Below are 21810 nucleotides of genomic sequence, written 5' to 3'. Positions count from 1 at the left end.
CAAATCGATTAACTCCCTTAGTCGCAGAAAACTTGTAATATTAATAACAATTATTCTAAACTATTCTTTCTTATTTATTTTATATGTCGTTAAATGAAAGTTACATCTGCATTTATACATTCTACAATGTTTATTTGAATTTATATTGTAAAAGGAATTTTAAAAAGCAATTTATATTATTTCATCACATTTCTCCACTTTTTTTTATGGATTTAATCGATTTGACAAGTGAGCGAATCATATAAGTAACCGCTACGCTTGGCCCTGATGCTGTGCTAAGTTATACACCCTAGAAACAGCCGGTATAATTTAGCAAGGATAAAGCTTAGAGGTTGGTCGGTGATAGCGGTAAGTAATGACCACTGGTAATGTGCTGTATCTACTTTGCCAAGAAGCAAAGAAGCTCATTCGGGCTTTTATTAAACAGTGTCTTTGTTCGAAAGAAAGAAAGAAAAAAAGGGAAAGAATCGTTCGAGAAAGCTATTTTCCTTTCCTTCATTTTCCGTAAAGTGAAATTTTCAATTTTCTTTATAATCTCTATTTCAAGATCACTTATTCAACATGGCAAAAAAAAATCGAATTCGAATGAATGGTCATTGAAAATAAATAAAAAAAAAGAAAAAATGATATAGTTTATTGTATTAAAAATGGTATAATATATTTTAATGAATCGAGAGAGAGAGAGAGAGAGAAAGGGAGAGAGAATTAGAACGATTCGAAAACTCTCACGATTCGATCTCTCTTGTTTCTTTCTTTATGCCACCCACATCTTTGGCTCCAATGACGTCACTCACAAGAGAACCAACGATCGACACGATTACATTCACGATGGTAACAGGGGTGGAGGGGGATAGGTAGATGAAAGGAAGGGACTCGTTGCAACCCCATGAAACATCTTATCCCACCAATGAAAACGGTTCGAGCCACTGACAGCTATTCGTACGTGCACCAATCGCGGAAGGAGATCGTCTTTGAGTAGATAGAAAAAGAGAGAGAGAGAGAGAGAGAGAGAGAGAGAGAGAGAAAGAGAGAGAGAATCTGAGTTTCGGAGAGGGGAAGAGAACTTAAGAGGACCAGAAGACAATGGTACCGTAACATTGTTGCTTCCGATGTCCGAGCAATCGGTCTTACGTTGGCAGAATTTATTCTCTCGGAAAAGTCAGTTTGTTGTAATAGAAAAAGAAATATATTATTCTTAAATCTTGAAAGAAATCATTTATTAATATCGCTTCTCGAAAATAAAAGTAACGAGTGCGATCAAAGTTATTCGTAATGAGTGGATCGGGAAAGGGATTGCTTGGAATGTGGTTGTATAGGAGGACCGAGGGATGGACCATCAAGGAAGGCAGTCCTATACATAAAAATCATGACGTGAGTTACCCGTTAATCCGTTTTAATAGTCAATGAATATTATTACCACGACATAACCGTTTATCGGTTATACGCATAAAAAGATATGGCCGTTCATTCGTTCAGATTCCCATGCTCGAGAGGGAAAGAAGTAACGAGAATAAAAATTCCGTGGTCTTTTCGTTGAAAAATCAAGTCGGTGGATTGGCACGAGCTCTTCAAGTTTTTCAAGTAAGATCCTGAATGCCCTTTGTCCGTGAGAGAGGGAGGGAAAGAGCTTTGAAACGATTAAACTTGAACTTTCTCAAAAACGAACTTCTCAATAGGATTTAGGCGTAAACGTCGTACACATCGAATCGAGAAAATCACTTCGCCGTGGCTCCGAGTACGAGATACTCGTTGACGTCGAATGCGATTCCAAGAGGATGGAACAGTTAATGAGAATGTTGAGCCGAGAAGTTTCGGCCATTAATTTGGATCAGTACGAACAAACAGGGAGCATTCCTCAACAAGCACCCTGCTTGTCAACTGCCCCGAGTTTTGGTACATATCGTTTCACGATTATTATATCTATTATTATGTATATTTTCATCATACTTTTGTCTTATAATAATTGTACGAATGTTACGTCCCTCGAAGATTTCAGCGAAGTCGACATGCCCTGGTTCCCGCGAAAAATATCCGATCTCGACCAGGCTCAAAAAGTGTTGATGTACGGATCTGATTTAGACGCCGATCATCCTGTACGTTAACAATTTTTTCCTTGAGAAGAACGAATCTTTTCTTATATCTTTTTTTTTTGTGTGTGTTTCTGCTCTTTTTCTATTGCAAGAGTCTTAAGAATTTTTTCTCATTTTCTTTTTCTTCTGCTTTTTCGTATTGCAGGGTTTCAAAGATCCGGTATATCGTAAACGCAGACAAGAATTCGCGGATATTGCAAATAATTACAAGCAGTAAGTTAAATTTAAAAAGCATTACGTAATTTGACGTTTATCGTTCTCGACGTTATTCTTTTCTCTTTTCTTCTTTTTTCATTGCGAATGCATTGCAGCGGTCAAGCAATTCCTAGAATTCAGTATACTCCAGAGGAGATCAGGACGTGGTAAGTGAATTTAAAAATAACAGAATATAGGAGAAAAAGAAAAAAAAAGAAAAAAAGAAAAATAAAGAAGGATTGTATCATTGTTCTCTCGTTAGGTAAAAGTTAGAAACGTGCTTTCTCTCGCACGAAGGCAATTTGAAGAAGAAAAGTAAAGTAAACTTCTCTTCTACGCCTTCCCTATCGCGCTTTTGATTGCTCGAAAAGTGTTCCTCTTTCACACACACACACTCGCACATGCACACTCGTGCACGCGCGCGAGCGCGAGTTTACTTGTCCCTCCTTAATCTTACCATCCCCCTATCGCTTCGTCTTCTCTATTCGTAAAGGAAAGCTAGCGTGGCTCGTATTGAATATACCCTTAATTGCCCTGATTTCATTTACTCAGCGATATACGAGAAGCGCTTCGACAAATTCGAAGAACTAACTTAGAAGAAGTATCGACTACTCGACTTTCTATCATACCTTTCTATTATCTAATTGAATTATCTTACAGGGGTACAGTGTTTCGTGAATTACATCAGCTTTATCAGAAACACGCGTGCATGGAGTATCTTGAAAATTGGCCAAAACTTGTCAAATATTGCGGCTATAGGTATTGTTTCCTTGATAAGATCGTTTCTTTGTTATAATATCTGCTTTTTCTTTTCCTTTTCACATTTTTCATTTTACAGTGAAGATAACATACCGCAACTGGAGGACGTGAACATTTTCTTAAAACGTGAGTACGAATACTTCGTGATTTATCATCGATGAAAATTCATAAAGAAGATACGAAAAAGTATTCGTTCTTTTGGTATTTTCCTTGACAGGAACAACCGGATTCCAGCTTCGGCCAGTTGCCGGATATCTTTCACCAAGAGATTTTCTCGCAGGATTGGCTTTCCGTATTTTTCATTGCACTCAATACATCCGTCATTCTTCGGATCCATTTTATACTCCCGAACCGTACGTCGAATATCTTTGTTTTTTGCATGAAAAGTCTCGACTCACTTTTTCATTTCCCATATATTTAAATATATGATAATATTTGATCATTAAGAAACTAATAAACATCTAATTAAACGTAATAATAGAACTTTAGGAGAATATCTTTTAAACGTAACAGCTTTTTGCTCTACGAGGAATCATGTAACTGGTGTATCGTCGTAACCTTACGAAAGATCATTACGTATGAAATATTCTGTTTTTTTTTCTTCTCTTCTCAAAGTATAGTCATCGCGATAATTGTTATTCACAAAAAAAAGAGACTTATTTAAACTTTACGTAAGATGTAAAGATAATAGATGAACTTCGTTCGCAGAGATTGCTGTCATGAATTACTAGGACATATGCCGCTCTTGGCAAACAAAAGCTTTGCACAATTTTCTCAAGAACTTGGTCTGGCATCCTTGGGTGCGACGGATGACGACATCGATAAGCTTGCAACCGTGAGTCGATAGAAAAACGAAACAACAACAAAAAGCACCATATCGTTTTACAAAATAATAAATAAAACTTGGTACGCTTTTCACGTATCCTATTTAGCTCTACTTCTTCACGGTCGAATTCGGTCTCTGCAAACAAGACGGTACCTTGCGAGTTTACGGAGCAGGATTATTATCTTCCGTAGCTGAATTAAGACACGCAGTAACTACACCGGAAAAAACATTTAGATTCGAACCCGAAATCACGTGCAAACAGGAATGCATTATAACGGCTTTTCAAAATGCATATTACTATACGGATAGCATCGAGGAGGCAAAAGAGAAAATGCGGTAAAGATTAATTCTGCTCCCCCTCCTCTCTGAGATATTTATCCCTTCGTAATATTCGAGTCGATAATATTTTCGAAATGTTTGTTACGCAGGGCATTCGCCAACGAAATTCAACGTCCGTTCGGTTTGCGTTATAATCCTTACACGCAATCGGTAGAAGTTCTTACCGATGCACAAAAAATAACGGCTGTCGTCAGCGAGCTTCGTGGCGATCTGTGCATAGTCTCGAATGCTTTAAGGAAAATTCACGAACAGGACGATACTGTGGACGTTGAGAGTATAACGAATCTTTTGACTCAAGGGATAGAACTCACTCGAGATACTTCATCCTCTGACAGCGAAGACACCGATAAGAGTCCTAACGTCGAGGAACGTCAAACCAATTCTTCGAAATAAAGTTACACGCGATACGTTTATTGCGATATAATCAAATTATGACGGGCTAGGTGTTCTATGTGATGTTTATTGTCTGTAAAGTTTATCAATTTCTTCGTCCTTACGCATGAATATAGAATGTTATTCCTCTCTCTTCGGCTTTTGAAAAAATCTCTTTTATGTTGATTTCAAGTATAAATAAAAGGTTAAAGGGTAAAGACGATCAGCAGCAAAATTCCCATCCTTTGTGTAATCTTACATAATCACGTTATTTTATTATTTTCACCTTACTTTTCATTATGTATCTATGCAATAAACCGATAAAAAAGGCGCGTTAATATTATCGTTATCAACATAAACGCGTCTAACATGTCGTGAATGTGTTCAATTTGGCGCCTTGCATTTGACCAATCAACATCACTTACGATTGCGCATGAGTTAGAATTTCCCTCCATCTGTATCGACAATATGGCTGTAAGCATAATTGACATAACATAGAGGTTAATCCAAGGAAAAGAAGTCATTGAATTTTTACGCTCAACGTACCTTGAACGTTACGTACACTTGGCTGTATCGAGTGCTCGAATATCTCGGAATGTCTGAAATAATACCTATAAGGATAAAATAAAAAGAACATTCGATAAGGGTCAACGATTATGAAGTAACCCCTTGATCATTTACCATACACAAATGTCATTTTCGCGAAATTATATTTTACTTTTCTACGGCAAAAATGTCTAGCGAGTTTGATCTAGTGAATTATAATTAAATATGTTGCCCTCTTAGAAAGGTATTCCTATTTATATATCGTATGTTTAACACGGAGAAATGGCGCAGATACAAACTCCAAACGCCGATGGCCTTCCAAAACATTTTGTTAGCGCAATGCGTACGCTCTTTGATATAATGGATGACCAGAACACTGGTTTCGTTAAATTTTCCGACATAGAAGGTCGATGGCAGGACGATGGTACTCAGGGCCTTCCTAAAGGAGTTTTGGATAGTCTTAAAAAAGTCACTCCGCCTAACGGTTTCTTGTCCTTTGAAAGATTCTGTGCAGGCTTGAAAATCTGTTTACTACAGATTCAAACTGAAAGTGATTTCAAAAAGCATGATGGACATCCAAACAGACCGCCATCTGCTCCGATTCTTATTACGGATAATCAAAGCAAAGGACATTGGACATCTCCTAACACTGCCACCATAAGACCAAATAATGCTATATCTCAGCAACGTACTTTGAGCATGCCACAATTACTTGCCAATCGTAAAGATATCAATACTCAACTAGAACTTATAGATGGAAGAAATGGAGTAGAGGCTAAGCATAATAAAGCATACGGTCCTCCAAAACCTCCACGAACAGGTGCTGCATTAGAAGGTAGAGCACTTAGCGCAGACAGAAATATTGATAAATCAGAAATTCGAACGGTGCTGCAAAATTGGCAAATGGGTTTGATGATGAACGACGATAAATGTCTGGACAAACGCCAATTGCCCATGTCCAATTATCGATCCGATGCTAGAAGTACGTTTTTAAGATCAACAAGGGCTTTAGGAGATGGTAAAGCAGTGGATCTACAAAATAACCAATTAGGGTTACAGCCCAAAAAACCATTGAATCGACGTAGAGAACCAAGACGACATACGTTGCAGAATGGTATTGACTACAATATGGTAAAGATATTCTCTTCTAGGATTCCCAATTGATGGGTGGTTGGTTTTGGTTATGCACAATATTTAATATAGTTTTTAGACAGATGTATCTTCACATACCTCATTAAAAACATCTGCTTGCTGTACTCCGTAGTTGGGAAACCTGTTCTCTTTATTCAAATTGAAACATCCATATGGATAACATATCTATTATTTTAGATGAAAAGAATGAAACAAATAGAACAAGAAAAGGATATTCTGTTACAAGGTCTAGCAGCAGTTGACAAAGCTAGAGAATGGTATTTAAAACAAATTTCAGCAACTCAAGAAAAAATTAAACACTTAGGACGTATGGGCTCGCACGTGGTATAATTATTCATTACTATGCCATTTTATAATACATTAAAATATAATTTTATATAATATATATAACAAGTAATAACATATTTTTTTGTAGGAGCAGTGGACGGAAGCACAGCAGGAACGTTTGGAGTTACAACGTGCAAGAGTTTTGGAAGTTAATCGACATCTCGCAGCATTAATAAGTAGCTGGGAACGTGGTGGATTACCACTACATATGAACTTAGCTTTCTTGACCGCACCAACATCAGCACAACTTCAACAAGATGTATTGTCAAGACTTAAACAACAAAATCATAAATTAACAGAGGTAAATTGAATGTATAAATCATATTTTGTCTAGGTACAAAAAATAATTTTTTTATTTTATTTTATTTTATTTTATTAAAATAGGAAGTTAATAAGAAGAGCCAGAGAATATCACTACTTGAACAAGAAAAAGATAATTTAGTACGGGAATTATACAATAGACAAGCAGGAATGGTTCAATCTCGTAGAGCAACTATGATCCACGAACAACACGACCAAACATTCATGTAAGGTACTAGATATTCATTTTATAATATATCATAAATAATACCATTAATAATTCGCAAATATTGTTTTTCAGAATATAATTGATCTGATCGATTCTCAAAGCAAAGTGATATACTTAAATAAATTATTATTAAATTTAAAACCAAATTATATATTTTGAATGCAGTATCAGTCCACTTTATATCGAATTCATCTTGCACAACCAATGTAAAAAAAAAAAAAAAAGAAAGAACAAAGAAAAAATACAAAAATGAAAACAAAAAAGAAACGCCAAACCAATCTGTAATACTAAACTAAAATATAGCTTAATTGTGAATCTATAGATCCAAAATATATTAAAATTTTTTTGTTTTAATAAATTCGCCCAAAACGTTAAACATCGTTTCACACTGATTTATTCCGATAATAAATTATTGCAAATATTGAAAAAATATGACTTGCGTATATCGGTGATCGGTTAATGGTTAAAACAGTGAAGATTTACAAGGATTGCGAATGTATGAAATATACTAGGAACGCAACACTTCCTTGACATATATTAGATCGATTTCCTGTTGCACAATAATCGCTGGTGTCAAGTGTTATCATCTAATCCCGAAAGAAGATAACATCCTTGATCGGACGACAAGAAGGGTCAACTCAAAGCTCAGCTCGATAAATACGAACAACTTTAATATTTTGAATACTCAATCTAACTAATACTCTAAGCACAAAGATTGAAGGTCAGCTTCCGTATGGAAAGAAGACGATCTTTCATCCTTGATCTAACACGCAGTAACACGCAATCGGTTCTACATGTAAAAACTCCTTTCTTTCTTCGTAGGGAGATGGTATGTCGAACAGATGCGCTGAGAACATAACGGTCTTAACGAAATATTTATAGAAACCTCGAAGAATCCATTGATTTGAAAGAAAAGGAAAACCGTTAAACAAGTGATCTTTTATTTTTATTTTTCAGAGAGAGAGAGAGAGAGAGAGAGAGAGAGAGAGATAGTGCTCCTACGTAAGTACATTAACATATACACCTTTTGAAATACATTTCGTATTATGTGTCGATATGAGTCTATTCTTTGTTCTGTTTGTAAGAAAAAGAAAGGAGTATAAGATTTTCGTTATTTCTGCTCGTCGAGCGAAGAATAAGAGAAAAAGAGAAAGATATATATATATATATATATATATACATATATCACACACGTGTATATATAAACATTTATATACACATACATAACCGATGCATCGTGGAGCAAAAAGGAGATGATAAAGTGAATAAGATAAAACTGCAACGGAGTCGATGTACCAAGAAGCATATCAAGGAATGTAAGAGATATTCGAGTGTATGTTAATAAGCCAGTCATCGGCCTCCCTCGTTTGCTACCCCACACACGACTCCCACCAACTTCTCTCTCTCTCTCTTTCTCATTCTTTAACGGTCGGAGAGTAACCACTAACAGCAGTCGAGTTAGAGAGTCGGAAACGTTTCTCGGTTGGCTTCGTTAGCTTCGTTCTTTTCTTACTCAGTAAGCAACCGTCTCGTAGTGAGTAAGGACTTGACGAGGAGTACGCTTCCTCCTTCTAGTCCCGGTACATTCGCTGCGAAACGGTTAAGCTTACCTGTGTAACGTGTGTAGAAAGGGTTGCCTAATATCAGGCGCTATTGTCAATCGAAGATCTAACGAACGGACCTTATTTTTTCGGGAAATATCAACATGATACTCGGACCGATCTTAACAACGATCTTTCTATTTCTAACAATAGGTATGATAGATAAACGAATCGATTTTTTTCTTTTTTTTTTTTTTTTTTGTTTCTTTTCGTCGATACGAAACTTCATTATAATAATCTTTAATCGAAATGTAATCATTTCATAGAATAGAGAATATTGATTTTAGTGAATGCGTTTTTGATGATCGAGGATCGATTATAGGGCCTTCGAACCATGAATGAAGGGAATCGTGAAAAAGGGAGGGAAAGGGGTCGTTAAACTTGAGAACGTTGTTCTCTTTCCTTTTCCTCAAAGATATAGTTTTGAGATTAATAGCTATTTATACTCGGAGAAGATAGAGACACGTTTCGAAAAGCTATATAATATCTACTACGCGCATATAAAGAATATATATTTCTCGCGAGTCTAATCTACGAGAATAAACTATAATCATCTTTCGTCGAGGTCTCGATTTACTTTGAACGTAATCTTCCGATAACCATGTTTCTCCGATAACTACTTGTCCGTTTCTATTCTCATAGAAAGAAACATTTCCTCGATGTAAAAAAAACTTAAACTTCGAAATGATATTGATATCGCACGAAATGTTAATTATTGATTTTAAAAGATATTACATAGTTTCAAAGTCGAGTGATAAGAAAATTCGAACTCCTTTTTTTTAATCGTTATTGCGACGGTCGATAGAAAAGATGCTGGAAGATGAAAAAAAAAAAAGAGAGAGGAGGAACTATCTTACCCACGCGCGCATATCTTTTATCTGCGAAAGGCCATTATCAATTTAGACAAGTGGGAAGTGCAGTGGCCGTATCCGGCAGCACAAACAACAAACGGTTTTCCTTCCTTAGACATACATATTATATACGTATGTATATGGTTTATCTGTACGAAGCTTAAAAAAAATCGCACCGAGTGAAAAAATGTAAATAAAAATGAAACGAAGAAAAAAGGAAGAAAATATGTTAACCGCACACGTAATAGACGCATTACGTATATTATATCAAATACTTAAATCTGATCTTTCGTGTAACAGGTTCATTGTCAGAAGCATGCGAACTGGATCAGATGCGATACGGATGTCGGATTTATAATGCCCAATGTAGCTGCGGTTACGGTTGTAAGGCCGAGTATAGATACGATACTAACGAAGATTGTAAATTAGCATTGAGAGGTAATGACCATCGATCGATTACCCGTTAATCGTTCGTTTTAATTAAATATTAAGGGTAAAAATATGTTCTGATTTGATCTTTAAATGAGAAATAAAATTATAATGACTTCTTCATAATATAATGAAATAATCCGACGTGTTTTCAATTGATATCAACGATCGTGTAAAAATATTAGAAAAATTGTTTTGGATTCGGTTTAAACTAAATCTTGTGCTAATCGTTTTCTCATGTTCTCTATAGGCAGACTCAATGATATATGCTATAGATCTAATCCCTGTTTGCATGGTGGATCTTGTTCGCAAATTTCACCCAATCCAGGATTCAAATGTCGATGCGAGGGTACAGGATATTATGGTACACGCTGTGAAAAATGTTAGTATACGCCAAAGTAAAAAACTGATCGATCGATGCATGATTAATCAAGAATGTCTAATCAAGTTTTTTACAGCTTGTCCAGCAGCCAACAATCTACGTTACCGTGGACCGTTTCCCTACGAGTGTGTTGTTATCTGACATCGAAAATCTTGCTTTCCGTACCCACACACCCCCACCGTTCCCTTACGTTGAAATTTACGAATCTGAAATCTTTTTACGTTAAGTACAAAAAGTTAGCAGATATATACATATTTTCGAATACACATCTTTGTACATACATAATAAACATGCGATAACAATATTGTACTCATTTGATTATATTTCTTTACTTTTTCTTAGAGAGAGAGAATACAATTCAATCGATTACAAATAGCAAATAAACAAATTTCCCTCGCGCGAATTTCTTTTCCTCGAACGTTTGATCCTTCAGCAAATTTATAAGTGTTTACTGAGATATATCTATAGTAAGAGAAGAATAGACTTGATACTTTTATCATTTATTCATCAATAATTTTACAATATGTATGCACACACGATGTGTTCAATCTATGAATTTCGTAGGACAAGTGCTTGCGTCATTTCCTGCTTGTCCCTAATATCCTTTTCTTTTTTCTTTCTTTCTTTCTTTTTTCTTTTTTTTACTCTTTTACGTTATTACGTTTTATTTTCATCATCTATTGCTATTATATTGCCACGTATACCTCGTTTACTGTTTTCGAATATCGAAAAAAAAAAATAAAAATAAAAAAAAAATGAAAACAAAAAAGAAAGGACAAATGTACAAGTGAAGTTCTTTTGCACAAATAATGTTGTTAAATGTTCTCATTGAATTCCACAATACTAATTTAATTTTACAACACGAAACTGCCTCAGGAACTTAACGAAATATATGTATGTGTGTGTGTGTGTGTATGTATGTATGTATGTATATATATATATATATTTATATATATATATATATATATATTATACACATATATGTGCATGTGTGTACACGCGCGCGCGCCTACACGCACACACACATTATATATATATATATATATTATATACACACACACATGTATATGTATAATAATATAATATATTATCTAGGTCAAACAAAGTTGACCAAGTGTATCTTGCCTTTTTTTACAAATTACTAGGCATTTGTTTAAAAGAGAAAGAATGTGATACAATAATTTTCAAAACGAAAGATCGTCTGTCTCTCTCTCTCTCTCCCTTCCTCTCTCCCCTTCCTTACGATGATATCAATCATATTGATGAATGTTTCGATAAATGATTCATAAAATGACTGATTTTTTTTTCCCTCGTTAATCTTATGATCCGTGGTCGATCCGTGTCGATTGTTTATTATTGGTTGGTCAGTCGTTATCAACGCGTCTTTTTCAATTAGTTTTAGCTCAGACTGTCCCATTGACGATTATTATTATTCGCGACAAGTGTTATGGGTAGATAAAACAGTCTAAAGAAAATAATATAAATAAAGATTATATCAACATGTAAGTATATTTTTATAAAGACAGACAGGACATTGTCTAAGAACATCAGAAACAAGCAAATTTTTGGTAGCCCAATGTGTAATGTTTCAATATTATTGAATTTTTTTCATGATATATTTAAACACGACTGCACAGATCACAGAGGGTATATTTAATAACCGCTATTAGAGATATCGTAATAAAAAGTTAGTTGTGTGATTTGTTTGTCGATAAACGCGCGCCGTTATTAAAATAAGTTTACCGTCAAACTTAATGGGTACGTTTTAGGATATAGGACGTTTTACGGAAATGCGAAGCGTAAAAAATGAATCGAATGAAAAACGTAAACATGTTTCAAATAGATTCCTTACGCTAATTAAAGATCGGGCATATAATTATATCGTCATTCATGGTTACTCCTTTTTAACACGTTAATATGGCTCGTTGTTTTATTATTTTTCATACGCTTTCCATCTGTCGAAAAGATCACCACTCATTTCACTGATTATTATTGTTATTAATTATTGTTGTCACATTAGTCTCGATTTGGCAAATGTTTGTAAGATCATGCTTATAGTAATAATCTTTGTATCGAAGTATGCGTGTACGTGTGTGTACGTGTTTGTTTGTTTGTTGGTTTGTTTGTGTGAATTAAAAACAAGTTATGGTAGATTACAATTTTGGATGAGCGCAATAATTACGCTCTTTATGACATTATTCCTCGATGGCACCAGGGGTATGTTGTAATCTTTCTTGGCTGAAACCTCGTGTACCATCCGGTCCTCTGGGTTGTCGGACTACGGTTAATTTCGGACCTGTATCTTCCAAAGAAATAGTACGTAATCGGCTGATTAAACGCTCGGGTCGTTGCTGAACCGCGTCACTGCTGGAAATTATTAAACAATGGCAGATAAAGGAACGTAAGGAAATAGAAGAAGATCGTTACATGTCACGAGGAAGGAATGTATTATTACCTTAGACGAGTTACGTTGCAGGCTGAGGATTTACCAGTACGCTGATTCGTCACCAAAACAAATTCCACTTGGTCCCCTGGCTGCAATGTAGCGTGATCTCGAACTTCGCTCATATGGAAGAAGAGCTTTTTACCTTCGTCGACTTCGTAAGCGAGAAAACCAAAGGGACCTTTCACCGCGTCAACGGTTGCTCTTCTTTTTTTTCTAATAGCTACTATGTTACAAGCATGACCCGCAGAATCAACTTGCAATTGCACAGGATCACCTATCTGCAATAACTCACGCTTGTTGACAAGTCCCATTATACCAAATTCGTATTCTTGCATTTCTTCTTCCTCATTGCTTGGATTTATCTTGATCAAACCAGCGTATTCACTCTGTTCAGGATTTGCGCTGCGTAAGGGTCGCGTGACAACTCCATCGAGTGGATCACTGACTGCTGTAGGCCTGGGAATACTTCCACGAGGTACAAGCTTGACATGATCGGCGGCGATACACCCACCCGAACCTCTACTGTTGTTAGAACTTACTGTACACTCTATGTCAGCTCCTAACTCTAAATTACCAGTATCACCTTCGAAGTTACTACAACAAAACAGTCATTCAAATTAATGAACAATTTTTAACATGACTTTATGTTTAATTAATATACACATAGGATCGTTATTTATATCCCATTGTTTTACCTGAAATGAAAAAATATCTCCTTATCGTGATTGACCGTCTCGATAAAGCCAAATCCATCTTTTAGCGCAGCTATAAAACCTTGATAAACTTGACCGCTCGCTTTTTTGTTTCCATTTTGTATTTTCTCACCGGCAGCATTCACCAGTGATATATCAACAGCGACTAATTCTTTGTTTCGTTTAACTTGACAAATACTAAAGTGAACCTATAACGTTTGATCAGCAAACGTTTAGTTGGGCGAAATCCAAGCGTAATGATTCTATATAATATCTAGTCAAACTCTTACCTTATCGCCCACTCTTGGAATATTTTTAGGATCGCAATCCTTTGCAAAGAACATTATTACGTTTTGTTGATTATCTTTCGTATACCCGATTAAACCTCGTTGAACACCATTCGTATCTTCTACCACGTTACCCATCAAGTCCTTTTCTATAATTGTTTCAAATTGAACAGTACCGGTTGGTAAATGTTTCAATCTGATTGCACTAGGTCTGGTGTATGAAAACGACGATGAAGGATCCTCGAAACAAAATGTAGGAACCTAAATTAAGTTGAGTAACGACATACAGGTAATTATCTTATAATTACCTTTTAAATTACGCATATATAATATGTAACTTACTTGTACAACAGTAAACTCAACTTCATCGCCTACGCTAATTTCTCTATCAACATCAAGAACTTCATTGAAATGAAAGAAGAGTCTGGCGTCTCGGTCTACGCAACGTATAAAGCCGAATCCATCTTTAAGAGCCGCGATAATACCTTGTTCTCGTCTTTCGCCAGATACAGTAAATGATTCTGGTAACAGCGATATTTCGGTAGCTCTTTTTAATTGATCTCTAGTATCTGTGGCAATACGAAACTGGACCCAATCTCCATGCCTGTTGTAAAAAAGTTTCGTTGAACTTGTTAAACGTCATAGGCGAACGTTATTCCAGTAAAATTACAAGACATAATTCTACCTGAGCGTAAAATCTCCTTTTTGATCTTTATCACCAAATGGAACTTCAACTTCGCAATGATCCGTATCTCTATATCGAATTCGTCCGGGTAATGGATCATTATGATGACGTGCCGCATTACCTCTTTCTAATGGTTTTAAAACCTGTCCTTTTATTACTTCATTGCTAACCTCTTCAAATACAATAGAACCTGGTGGTAATTTAGTAATGTTACATGCTACCTCTTTCCCCTGTATAAGAGAAATAATTACTTAGCCATGTTACAAAATATAATAATATTTAGCTTTACATATTGATCAATTAATTATCTAACATTTATACATAAAATATTCTTCCTTGCTTTCGAAAATAAGAATGATATTTTAAGTTCGAACGTTAGATAATTCAACGTGTCTGCATAAAGCGAAATAGTGCAACAGGTGTCTTACATTTCGCGTTTGTATTATAAATTCAACATCGTCTCCTAATTTCAATTCTTCTTTCATGGACTTTGCTTCACTGAAGTGGAAGAAAATTTCCTTAACTACGTCAGCACGTTCGATAAAGCCAAAGTTTTCTTTCATTGTACATACAACACCGCGATAACGTACTGGATGTGCTGGATTTTCCAATCTTACATGACACGCACCCAAATTTCCTCTGTAATTAAGTGTACCAAATTATCTTACTAAGTTGATAAATACGGACAGAAACTTTTGGAAATATTACAAATAAATATATATGTATATACCGTTGATTAGTAGCAATTTGAAATGATACTTTATCACCAGCACGCAAAGTGACGTTCCCTTCTACATCATCTTTGGTATATGGCAAAAAGAAACACTCCCCTCGATTTTCGTAACTAATTCGACCTTGTGAATCACCACTAGCTTGTAATTCTGTTGTCACATTACCAGTAACTCGTTCTTCGCTTAACACCTATAAAAATACATTGAATTGTCACTCAAAAAGGAACGACATTAATTTTACTTTAAGCTCCATTGAACGTATAAAGAAAAACACAACTATTTATCACTTCCACTTACCACTTCGGGAGCGATTTTACTAACAGTACTAGCAATAGGTTTGCCTGTTCTTCGATCATAAGTCATTTCAAATTCTACTGGATCTCCAATTTTTAAATGTTCTATATTTCCGCTAAACTGGCTAAAATGAAAGAATAATCTTGCCTGTCTTTCGCAACATTGTATAAATCCATACGAGTGCTAAAACAAATATTTCAATGTAGAAGAAGATTCAATGGTAGAAACCATGGAGTTGAGTAAACGATGCAAATTATAATGAACTTACTAATAATTTTTCTATTATACCAGTTTCACGGGTTCCCTGATTCGCAGACTGATCTTGATACGTAGTGTTATTGGTTGCAGGTTCGCCGGTGTAACCTACATTTCCTTCCATATTTGTTAATGTCCCAAAAGAAAATCTCGTGGCTCCATAAGTGGTAGTAGTCGTAGTAGTAGTAGTAGTAGTAGTGGTGGTGGTAGCATTTTTACCACATCCAGAAAGAGAGCCCAAATAATGGTCACCAGTGTAGTTAGTACCATTTCGATAATTGTTACTTGTGTGTTGTTGAGATCCTGTTATAACTTTGGGACTCGGTAGAGCCATAGACTTGTAGTCAAGTATTGCCGGGTCAGAGTTCATGATTGGCGGCTGGAACGTTTTCCACTGAGGATTGTTGGACATTGTTTTAAATTTGCACAGTTTTATCTATAATGTTTACGTATAATTTTTCTTTTTCCTTGAAACAAGTATTTAATCCCTTTTATGTTCACTTCTGCTCCACCATAATATATATACTTACATTTACAAATTTTTAGTCTTTTCAATCATTTAAATGTTAACAGATATCAGATAAGATATAGATATCACAGAACGGTTCTTGGTACTTTATATCTTTGTTCACTATTATAATGTTATAAGAACTTAATGAAGAGGAAGAGAGGCTGTTTAATGCTGTAGAATCGCAAACTCCTCCGTGATCTTCTGTCTTCCTTGATAAGATTGCAAGAGAGACAGTTCCACAATATTTTGTTACACCTGTTGTGTATTGCTATTCGAACAATTTCAAGGCAGCTCCGTATTCTAGAGGCACCTCAAATGTGGATATGAATTTTCTATTAACCAAGCAGAGCAACACAATCTCAGCCGCGATCACTATTACAGTCACTATATGGCTCACCTAACTCTTTCTCACAAGTTTTGTTGTGTACACAATATACAAATAAACAATGCAGTAAATATAGATTACGAATTAGTATAAGTACAAAATTCTTAGCACATCATATACTGCTGATACTTTCCACATGTGTGTATGCTTTAATATACTAACAACTCTTCGATAGTTACTCAATTTAGCGTGCACTAGAATAACCGTGTTCTTCTTAAACATCAGTCATCCTTTATAAAAGGAGTAAATCAAAAACATAGGAGATTTAAACAATAATTGTTGATTTGAAAATCCTCAGATGTCTTCAATGCGTGCTGAGTGTGATTGTGTTTTCCAATACTTCTATATTAGCGTTTTTTCTTCAACTTTTAAATGTGAAATTTACAGTGAGCCTTGGTTTCAAAAATGTCCTAAACTAACAATTACACAAGCTGAAAGAAAAAATAAAAAACCTGGTCAATCATACCTCAAAGACTACTTTAACGTACTTTAAATGCTACAAGCTTTGTTACGATAGTTGTATCACTTATTTAGCGATCATATTCATATCTTAAATTCAAATAATATTATGGGCAAATCAACATTTGTATTAAAAGATACAAAAAGAAATAATTGTTTCTGGCATAAATATAATCGGTTGCTGTCTTAAATTTTTACTGTAATCATTATTACAAGTTTCTATTTCATTATTGTTCCAGAATAGGTTTTATGTTTCTCTTGTAGTAACAAATATATAACCAATATATATTACCTATTAACTAAATGAAGAAATGACACGACACTGAGATTTCTATCATCAAAACCTGTAACCGTGTTATGTTTTTTTCCTACATTATTGAAACTCTAATTTAAAAATCAAACATGTGTTTTATTTCTTATTATATTAGGAGTAAACATCATAACTTGGAAATTGCTCTTCATCGAGCTGATATACGAAAACTTTATTAATAACTTTAAAACACTTTGGATAAGTTGGTAAGTTTGAAATAGAATATGTACATCATTCGCGATTTGATCAATGTGTAAAGGAAATTAAGAAATTATAATGTGCTCGATATAATTATTTATGATGTTAAAAATCGTTCCAGAATTGAAAGATCTGTCCTATTAATTTACTTCGAAAAACAGATCATTGAGATATCGTATATGCTTGCTAGTTACAAGATTCTAATTTTTTATAAGGTCCTTCGATTTATCGCATTAATGTAACACCGCCGTTGTATATTCGTCTTAAAGAATATCAACATCATGATCGGAAATATCAATTTTTCATCTTTTTAGATTAATTCGTAGCAAAGCTCGTAATTGTACGATGGTAGGAAATTTTACAAAACTCACCACGACACAGCACAGCACTGACGACATGCCGCCATGTTGAATGTCAACATTCAGCATTCACACACAAAACAGGAGCAACTGCGGCAAAATCTCCGTCCACAGCCTACTGGTTGCTTCCTATCGTAAACGGAAACGGTTTTTCGCTTTAACGTGCTTGGACTAGGAAAAAAGATTTTATATTATTTCTCGAAAAATCAAAGAATATTCGTCAACATACTCCTTCTTGTAATTAACATTTGAAAAAGAAAAGTAATCGTAACATCCGGAATATTATTTTTATTACTTTTCATAATATTGACATTAGCAGAAAAAATTGGACAAAATAATAACAGATACACAGTAGATTAGAAAAGTTGGTATACATACCAACCTCAAAATTTTTTTCAAATATCAACAATTTGATAAATTGCTATCATTTAATGTTTGGTATATCTCGATTTTAAATAACAACAGAGAATTACATTGTCCGAACATTTTTATTTTATGAACAGTCAGAGTATAATAAAATTGAACGAAAAATATAAGAAACATAATTATTAAAAAAATCTGTGTGATACGTGTATATATATATATATACATACATACATACATACATATATACATACATATATATATATATTTATATACATGCATATACATCATATTTACATATGTGCTGTATTTAAAATCCGCGCACGCGCGTGATATACATCATATATTCATTAGATTTTTAATTGTTAGTACATAAAATGACACTCTCTTTTTCACTAATGATTTAGTTTGTAATTTACAAGATAAATTTTTTTAATAGCCATATCATCATAGTATTATATATTTATTGTTAAGAATTTAACTTTGGAGATGCTTCATTATTTGATGCTTTAGAATATATACCAAAATGATTTAACCGACGCCAACGCAAATCTTCTAAATCTGGTGTTGGTGGAGCCGTTACACATTCAAGACTTAATTGTAGAGCTTTCCTTAATTCATCATCTTGATCTGCATCATCAACAACTTCCGTCGATGGCGGTACCTTATTATCGATATGAGACTCCAATCTCAAATTTAGATTCTTATCTATATTATCTTCATTATCTTGTAAACTTAAGCGTAATGCTCTTTGCAATTCTTCATTTTCATCATCTTGATCATCTTTCCCTTCTATTGTTATTGGAATTATTCGTTCACGAGGTTTTTTATCGGATGATATCCCTTCTTCAGTTAAATTATTTTTCCTATGGTCCGAGGATGAATTTACAAATTTTGAAGGTACATTAGTAGTGTAAGACCAAGGAACTTTAATTTCTTCTAGAGCACGAACCGCTTTCATAACTTCATCTTCTTCTTTGGTACCTAAACGATATCCTGCAGTCGTAGGCTTCTGTTCTTTAACGCATTCCTTTGTTCTTGGTGCAGGTTTTATTGGATTCTTCATTAATATTTCGTCTGCAGGACATTGCGGAAGTGTACCAATAACAATGAAAATTGAGTAACCTGCAAACAAGACATTAATTATTATCTTATATATTATTTGCAATATGTATTTTCCACAGATTATTTACCTTCTTGTAATAATTGAGCCAAATACATCGCTAGATATGTGTCTGATATAAGCTGTGGCCCGCTAAGCATCGAATTCAAATTGAACCATTGAGTTCCAATCTTTCGTATAGTAAACCAATGCCCTTTGTAATTGCAGATATAAGCTTTCATTTGCCTGCAAGTTACATTTACTATCTATAACTATGTAACGTATCCGAAAGACATCCATGTCTTGTAAATTTACTTTGCTATCTATATGTTTACAAAAAGATGCGAATCAATAGGTTAGTATTGCAATATTATTTTGACGTTAGGCAATAACTAATCAAAACAAATGCTAATAGTGTCAAGTAAAGAATTAATAATAACCTACGAAGGATCATTTTGTGCCATCAATGCGGCAGGTTCTGTGCTGTTGTATGGAACCAACTCCAAACCCCAAACCCCTTTTAAAGCACTGCTAATGACTTGAACGGAAAAATATCCACTGTCATCCATATTTTCTGACGGTTGCTAAATATTAGATACGACATAAAATATGTTTTTAAATTTATTGCAATGTTGAAAGTAAGAATATAAAAGAAATATTTAATAATGAAAAATCTTTAGAGAGTATGTCGATTTTACAGTGCACGACATTCGAATCATACTGTAAAGTGGATATATACAATTTGTAAAAATATTAATTTTGGAATTATCTACCTCTAAGAAAAGTTTATAATCTTCGCTATCGACACCTGACTCGGCCATTCTAATACGTTCTGCTTCGTCCATTTGATGACCAAAATTAGCAAGATCTACTGCATTAAAATAAGGACCTTGTAGAAGAGCGTTCAAACAATGTTGCGCGCACAAATATCCTTCTTGCTGTAACAAATAATCTTTTTTTGATCGCAATCAAATACATCGCAAATGTAGTAACCTTTTTCCAATTTTTAACGCTCATGTCAAACTTTACCTTTTCATGAAATATACTCTCCATGTCACAATATTTTTCTGTCGATGATAACTGTAGAGACAAGCATATATGCGTATTACACCAAGATATATCCTACACAAGAAGGTGATTTTACCAACCTCCTCGGTTAAACGTCATTCATAAAAATATCAGGGAGGCCAAACTCATATAAAGGAGTTGTATCAGTTACATAGATCTATGATCGGTTACGCCCTCATTGTCAATACGGTCTGTTAGTGTGTTGCTATTTCCACGCTATAATAATGTAGATACATGTGTGTTCATTTTATCGAAAATAGAGCTTTTGTACGCATAGAATTGATATTATTTACGATGTAACGTAATATCTATAATAGGAGTATTATCAGATCAATTGCGTCTAATATTTCGTTATTAACACTCACGGATAATGAAAAATGGAACTAAACATCCTATTATGGAAATAGGGAGATTATGCAACAGGGAGAGGAGTACGACTCTGTCTCCGTTATACGCAATTTGACCCGCTAAATTCAAAATGATTTGTAACAGAACGAATCGTAACGTTTAAATTGTAATACGCAATTCAATGATTATTTTCTCTGATTCTATTAACAATAAAACGAAGTAAGATTTTTTTTCTTATAACATAGGAGAAGGGAAGAGAAATTGTTAGTTTAGTTTTTTTTTTCCCTGTTTTTATTCAAGATTCCGACGGCGCGAAAATTTCAAATATTTGTATGAAATTCCACACTAGAGGGTGCGGAGGATGCCGTGCTATTAATGCAACCGTCGACAAGTTTTGTTCTCTTACGTAAAAGTTTGGCTTCCCTGAACTACGACATTTAGGGATGTAACGAGAAAGAGGTTGGCAATATCGCGGGTCGTTCTCGTGGAGACGGATTCGGGTATCGGGACGACCAAGAATAGCGAAGAGCAGCACGCGAATCTATCCGTCCTGTGGCCGAGCGTTGTCTTACCACCGACCGCTCCCTCCGCTTGTAGCCACTTACGTTATTTCATGAGTGATCTTTTGCACGGTGACGCGCACGTATTGCGATTAGCTCGTATATGGGGGCAAGGGACGGTGGACGCTTCTTTCGGCGTCTCGAGCTGCGCCTAGTGAATCGAAGTGAAGTGATATTGCCAAGTGAAAGATCCGGAACATTGTTGAAGAAAGAGTGAAGGGGAGAAAAGAGGAAAAGAAGAGAGAGAGAGAGAGAGAGACAGACAGACAGACAGACAGACAGACAGACAGACAGACAGATAGAAGAAAAAAGCGAAAGAAAAAAAGTAGGGAGAAAGAGATAGAGAGAACCGAAAGGAT

At 34.9% G+C, this 21810-nt stretch overlaps 6 protein-coding genes across 15 annotated transcripts; 3 read left to right on the top strand and 3 right to left on the bottom strand.

The window, feature by feature from the left end:
- Positions 1 to 1086: 1086 nt before the first annotated feature.
- LOC122634219 (tryptophan 5-hydroxylase 1) lies at positions 1087 to 4799 on the top strand. The gene is made up of 12 exons (XM_043822931.1): positions 1087 to 1371; positions 1477 to 1581; positions 1677 to 1893; positions 1990 to 2093; positions 2236 to 2303; positions 2402 to 2452; positions 2946 to 3044; positions 3124 to 3170; positions 3262 to 3397; positions 3753 to 3879; positions 3977 to 4206; positions 4299 to 4799. The coding sequence occupies exons 1-12, from the start codon at positions 1273 to 1275 to the stop codon at positions 4600 to 4602; spliced, it is 1587 nt and encodes a 528-aa protein (XP_043678866.1). The 5' UTR covers positions 1087 to 1272; the 3' UTR covers positions 4603 to 4799.
- A 134-nt stretch (positions 4800 to 4933) lies between these two features.
- LOC122634221 (suppressor APC domain-containing protein 2) lies at positions 4934 to 7511 on the top strand. 3 transcript variants are annotated; one of them, XM_043822938.1, is made up of 5 exons: positions 4934 to 6258; positions 6457 to 6603; positions 6701 to 6907; positions 6991 to 7133; positions 7208 to 7511. In XM_043822938.1, the coding sequence occupies exons 1-5, from the start codon at positions 5410 to 5412 to the stop codon at positions 7212 to 7214; spliced, it is 1353 nt and encodes a 450-aa protein (XP_043678873.1). In that variant the 5' UTR covers positions 4934 to 5409; the 3' UTR covers positions 7215 to 7511. The 3 variants fall into 3 exon arrangements, with proteins under 3 accessions (XP_043678873.1, XP_043678871.1, XP_043678872.1); XM_043822936.1 differs by having other exon boundaries at positions 6695 to 6907; XM_043822937.1 differs by having other exon boundaries at positions 6695 to 6907; positions 6991 to 7138.
- Positions 7512 to 8601: 1090 nt separating this feature from the next.
- LOC122634223 (protein crumbs-like) lies at positions 8602 to 10707 on the top strand. Of its 2 annotated transcripts, none has more exons than XM_043822940.1 (4): positions 8602 to 8889; positions 9888 to 10025; positions 10267 to 10398; positions 10475 to 10707. In XM_043822940.1, the coding sequence occupies exons 1-4, from the start codon at positions 8841 to 8843 to the stop codon at positions 10537 to 10539; spliced, it is 384 nt and encodes a 127-aa protein (XP_043678875.1). In that variant the 5' UTR covers positions 8602 to 8840; the 3' UTR covers positions 10540 to 10707. The 2 variants fall into 2 exon arrangements, with proteins under 2 accessions (XP_043678875.1, XP_043678874.1); XM_043822939.1 differs by lacking the exon at positions 8602 to 8889 and adding an exon at positions 9005 to 9719.
- A 1181-nt stretch (positions 10708 to 11888) lies between these two features.
- Positions 11889 to 18158, bottom strand: LOC122634217 (cold shock domain-containing protein E1). 5 transcript variants are annotated; one of them, XM_043822926.1, is made up of 12 exons: positions 18023 to 18158; positions 16319 to 17115; positions 15802 to 16224; positions 15537 to 15716; positions 15239 to 15429; positions 14937 to 15147; positions 14509 to 14738; positions 14166 to 14427; positions 13827 to 14084; positions 13540 to 13745; positions 12854 to 13438; positions 11889 to 12765 (listed from the first exon to the last, which is right to left on the bottom strand). In XM_043822926.1, the coding sequence occupies exons 3-12, from the start codon at positions 16198 to 16200 to the stop codon at positions 12594 to 12596; spliced, it is 2694 nt and encodes an 897-aa protein (XP_043678861.1). In that variant the 5' UTR covers positions 16201 to 16224; positions 16319 to 17115; positions 18023 to 18158; the 3' UTR covers positions 11889 to 12593. The 5 variants fall into 5 exon arrangements, with proteins under 5 accessions (XP_043678861.1, XP_043678860.1, XP_043678862.1 ...); XM_043822925.1 differs by having other exon boundaries at positions 15802 to 17115; XM_043822927.1 differs by having other exon boundaries at positions 11889 to 12762; positions 15802 to 17115.
- Positions 18159 to 18842: 684 nt separating this feature from the next.
- Positions 18843 to 19717, bottom strand: LOC122634212 (ataxin-3-like). The gene is made up of 2 exons (XM_043822916.1): positions 19567 to 19717; positions 18843 to 19498 (listed from the first exon to the last, which is right to left on the bottom strand). Exons 1-2 carry the CDS (start codon positions 19715 to 19717, stop codon positions 18843 to 18845), a joined length of 807 nt encoding a protein of 268 aa, XP_043678851.1.
- Positions 19582 to 20933, bottom strand: LOC122634224 (ataxin-3-like). 3 transcript variants are annotated; one of them, XM_043822944.1, is made up of 4 exons: positions 20505 to 20931; positions 20249 to 20413; positions 19916 to 20059; positions 19582 to 19721 (listed from the first exon to the last, which is right to left on the bottom strand). In XM_043822944.1, exons 1-3 carry the CDS (start codon positions 20526 to 20528, stop codon positions 19916 to 19918), a joined length of 333 nt encoding a protein of 110 aa, XP_043678879.1. In that variant the 5' UTR covers positions 20529 to 20931; the 3' UTR covers positions 19582 to 19721. The 3 variants fall into 3 exon arrangements, with proteins under 3 accessions (XP_043678879.1, XP_043678877.1, XP_043678878.1); XM_043822942.1 differs by having other exon boundaries at positions 19660 to 19798; positions 19920 to 20059; positions 20505 to 20933; XM_043822943.1 differs by having other exon boundaries at positions 19664 to 19798.
- Positions 20934 to 21810: the final 877 nt, after the last annotated feature.

This window comes from Vespula pensylvanica, chromosome 14 (assembly GCF_014466175.1).
Source record: "Vespula pensylvanica isolate Volc-1 chromosome 14, ASM1446617v1, whole genome shotgun sequence".
Classification (NCBI taxonomy): Eukaryota; Metazoa; Arthropoda; class Insecta; order Hymenoptera; family Vespidae; genus Vespula; species Vespula pensylvanica.
The sequence above is the reverse complement of the archived record's forward strand: the minus strand, read 5'-3'. Positions and strand labels throughout refer to the sequence as shown.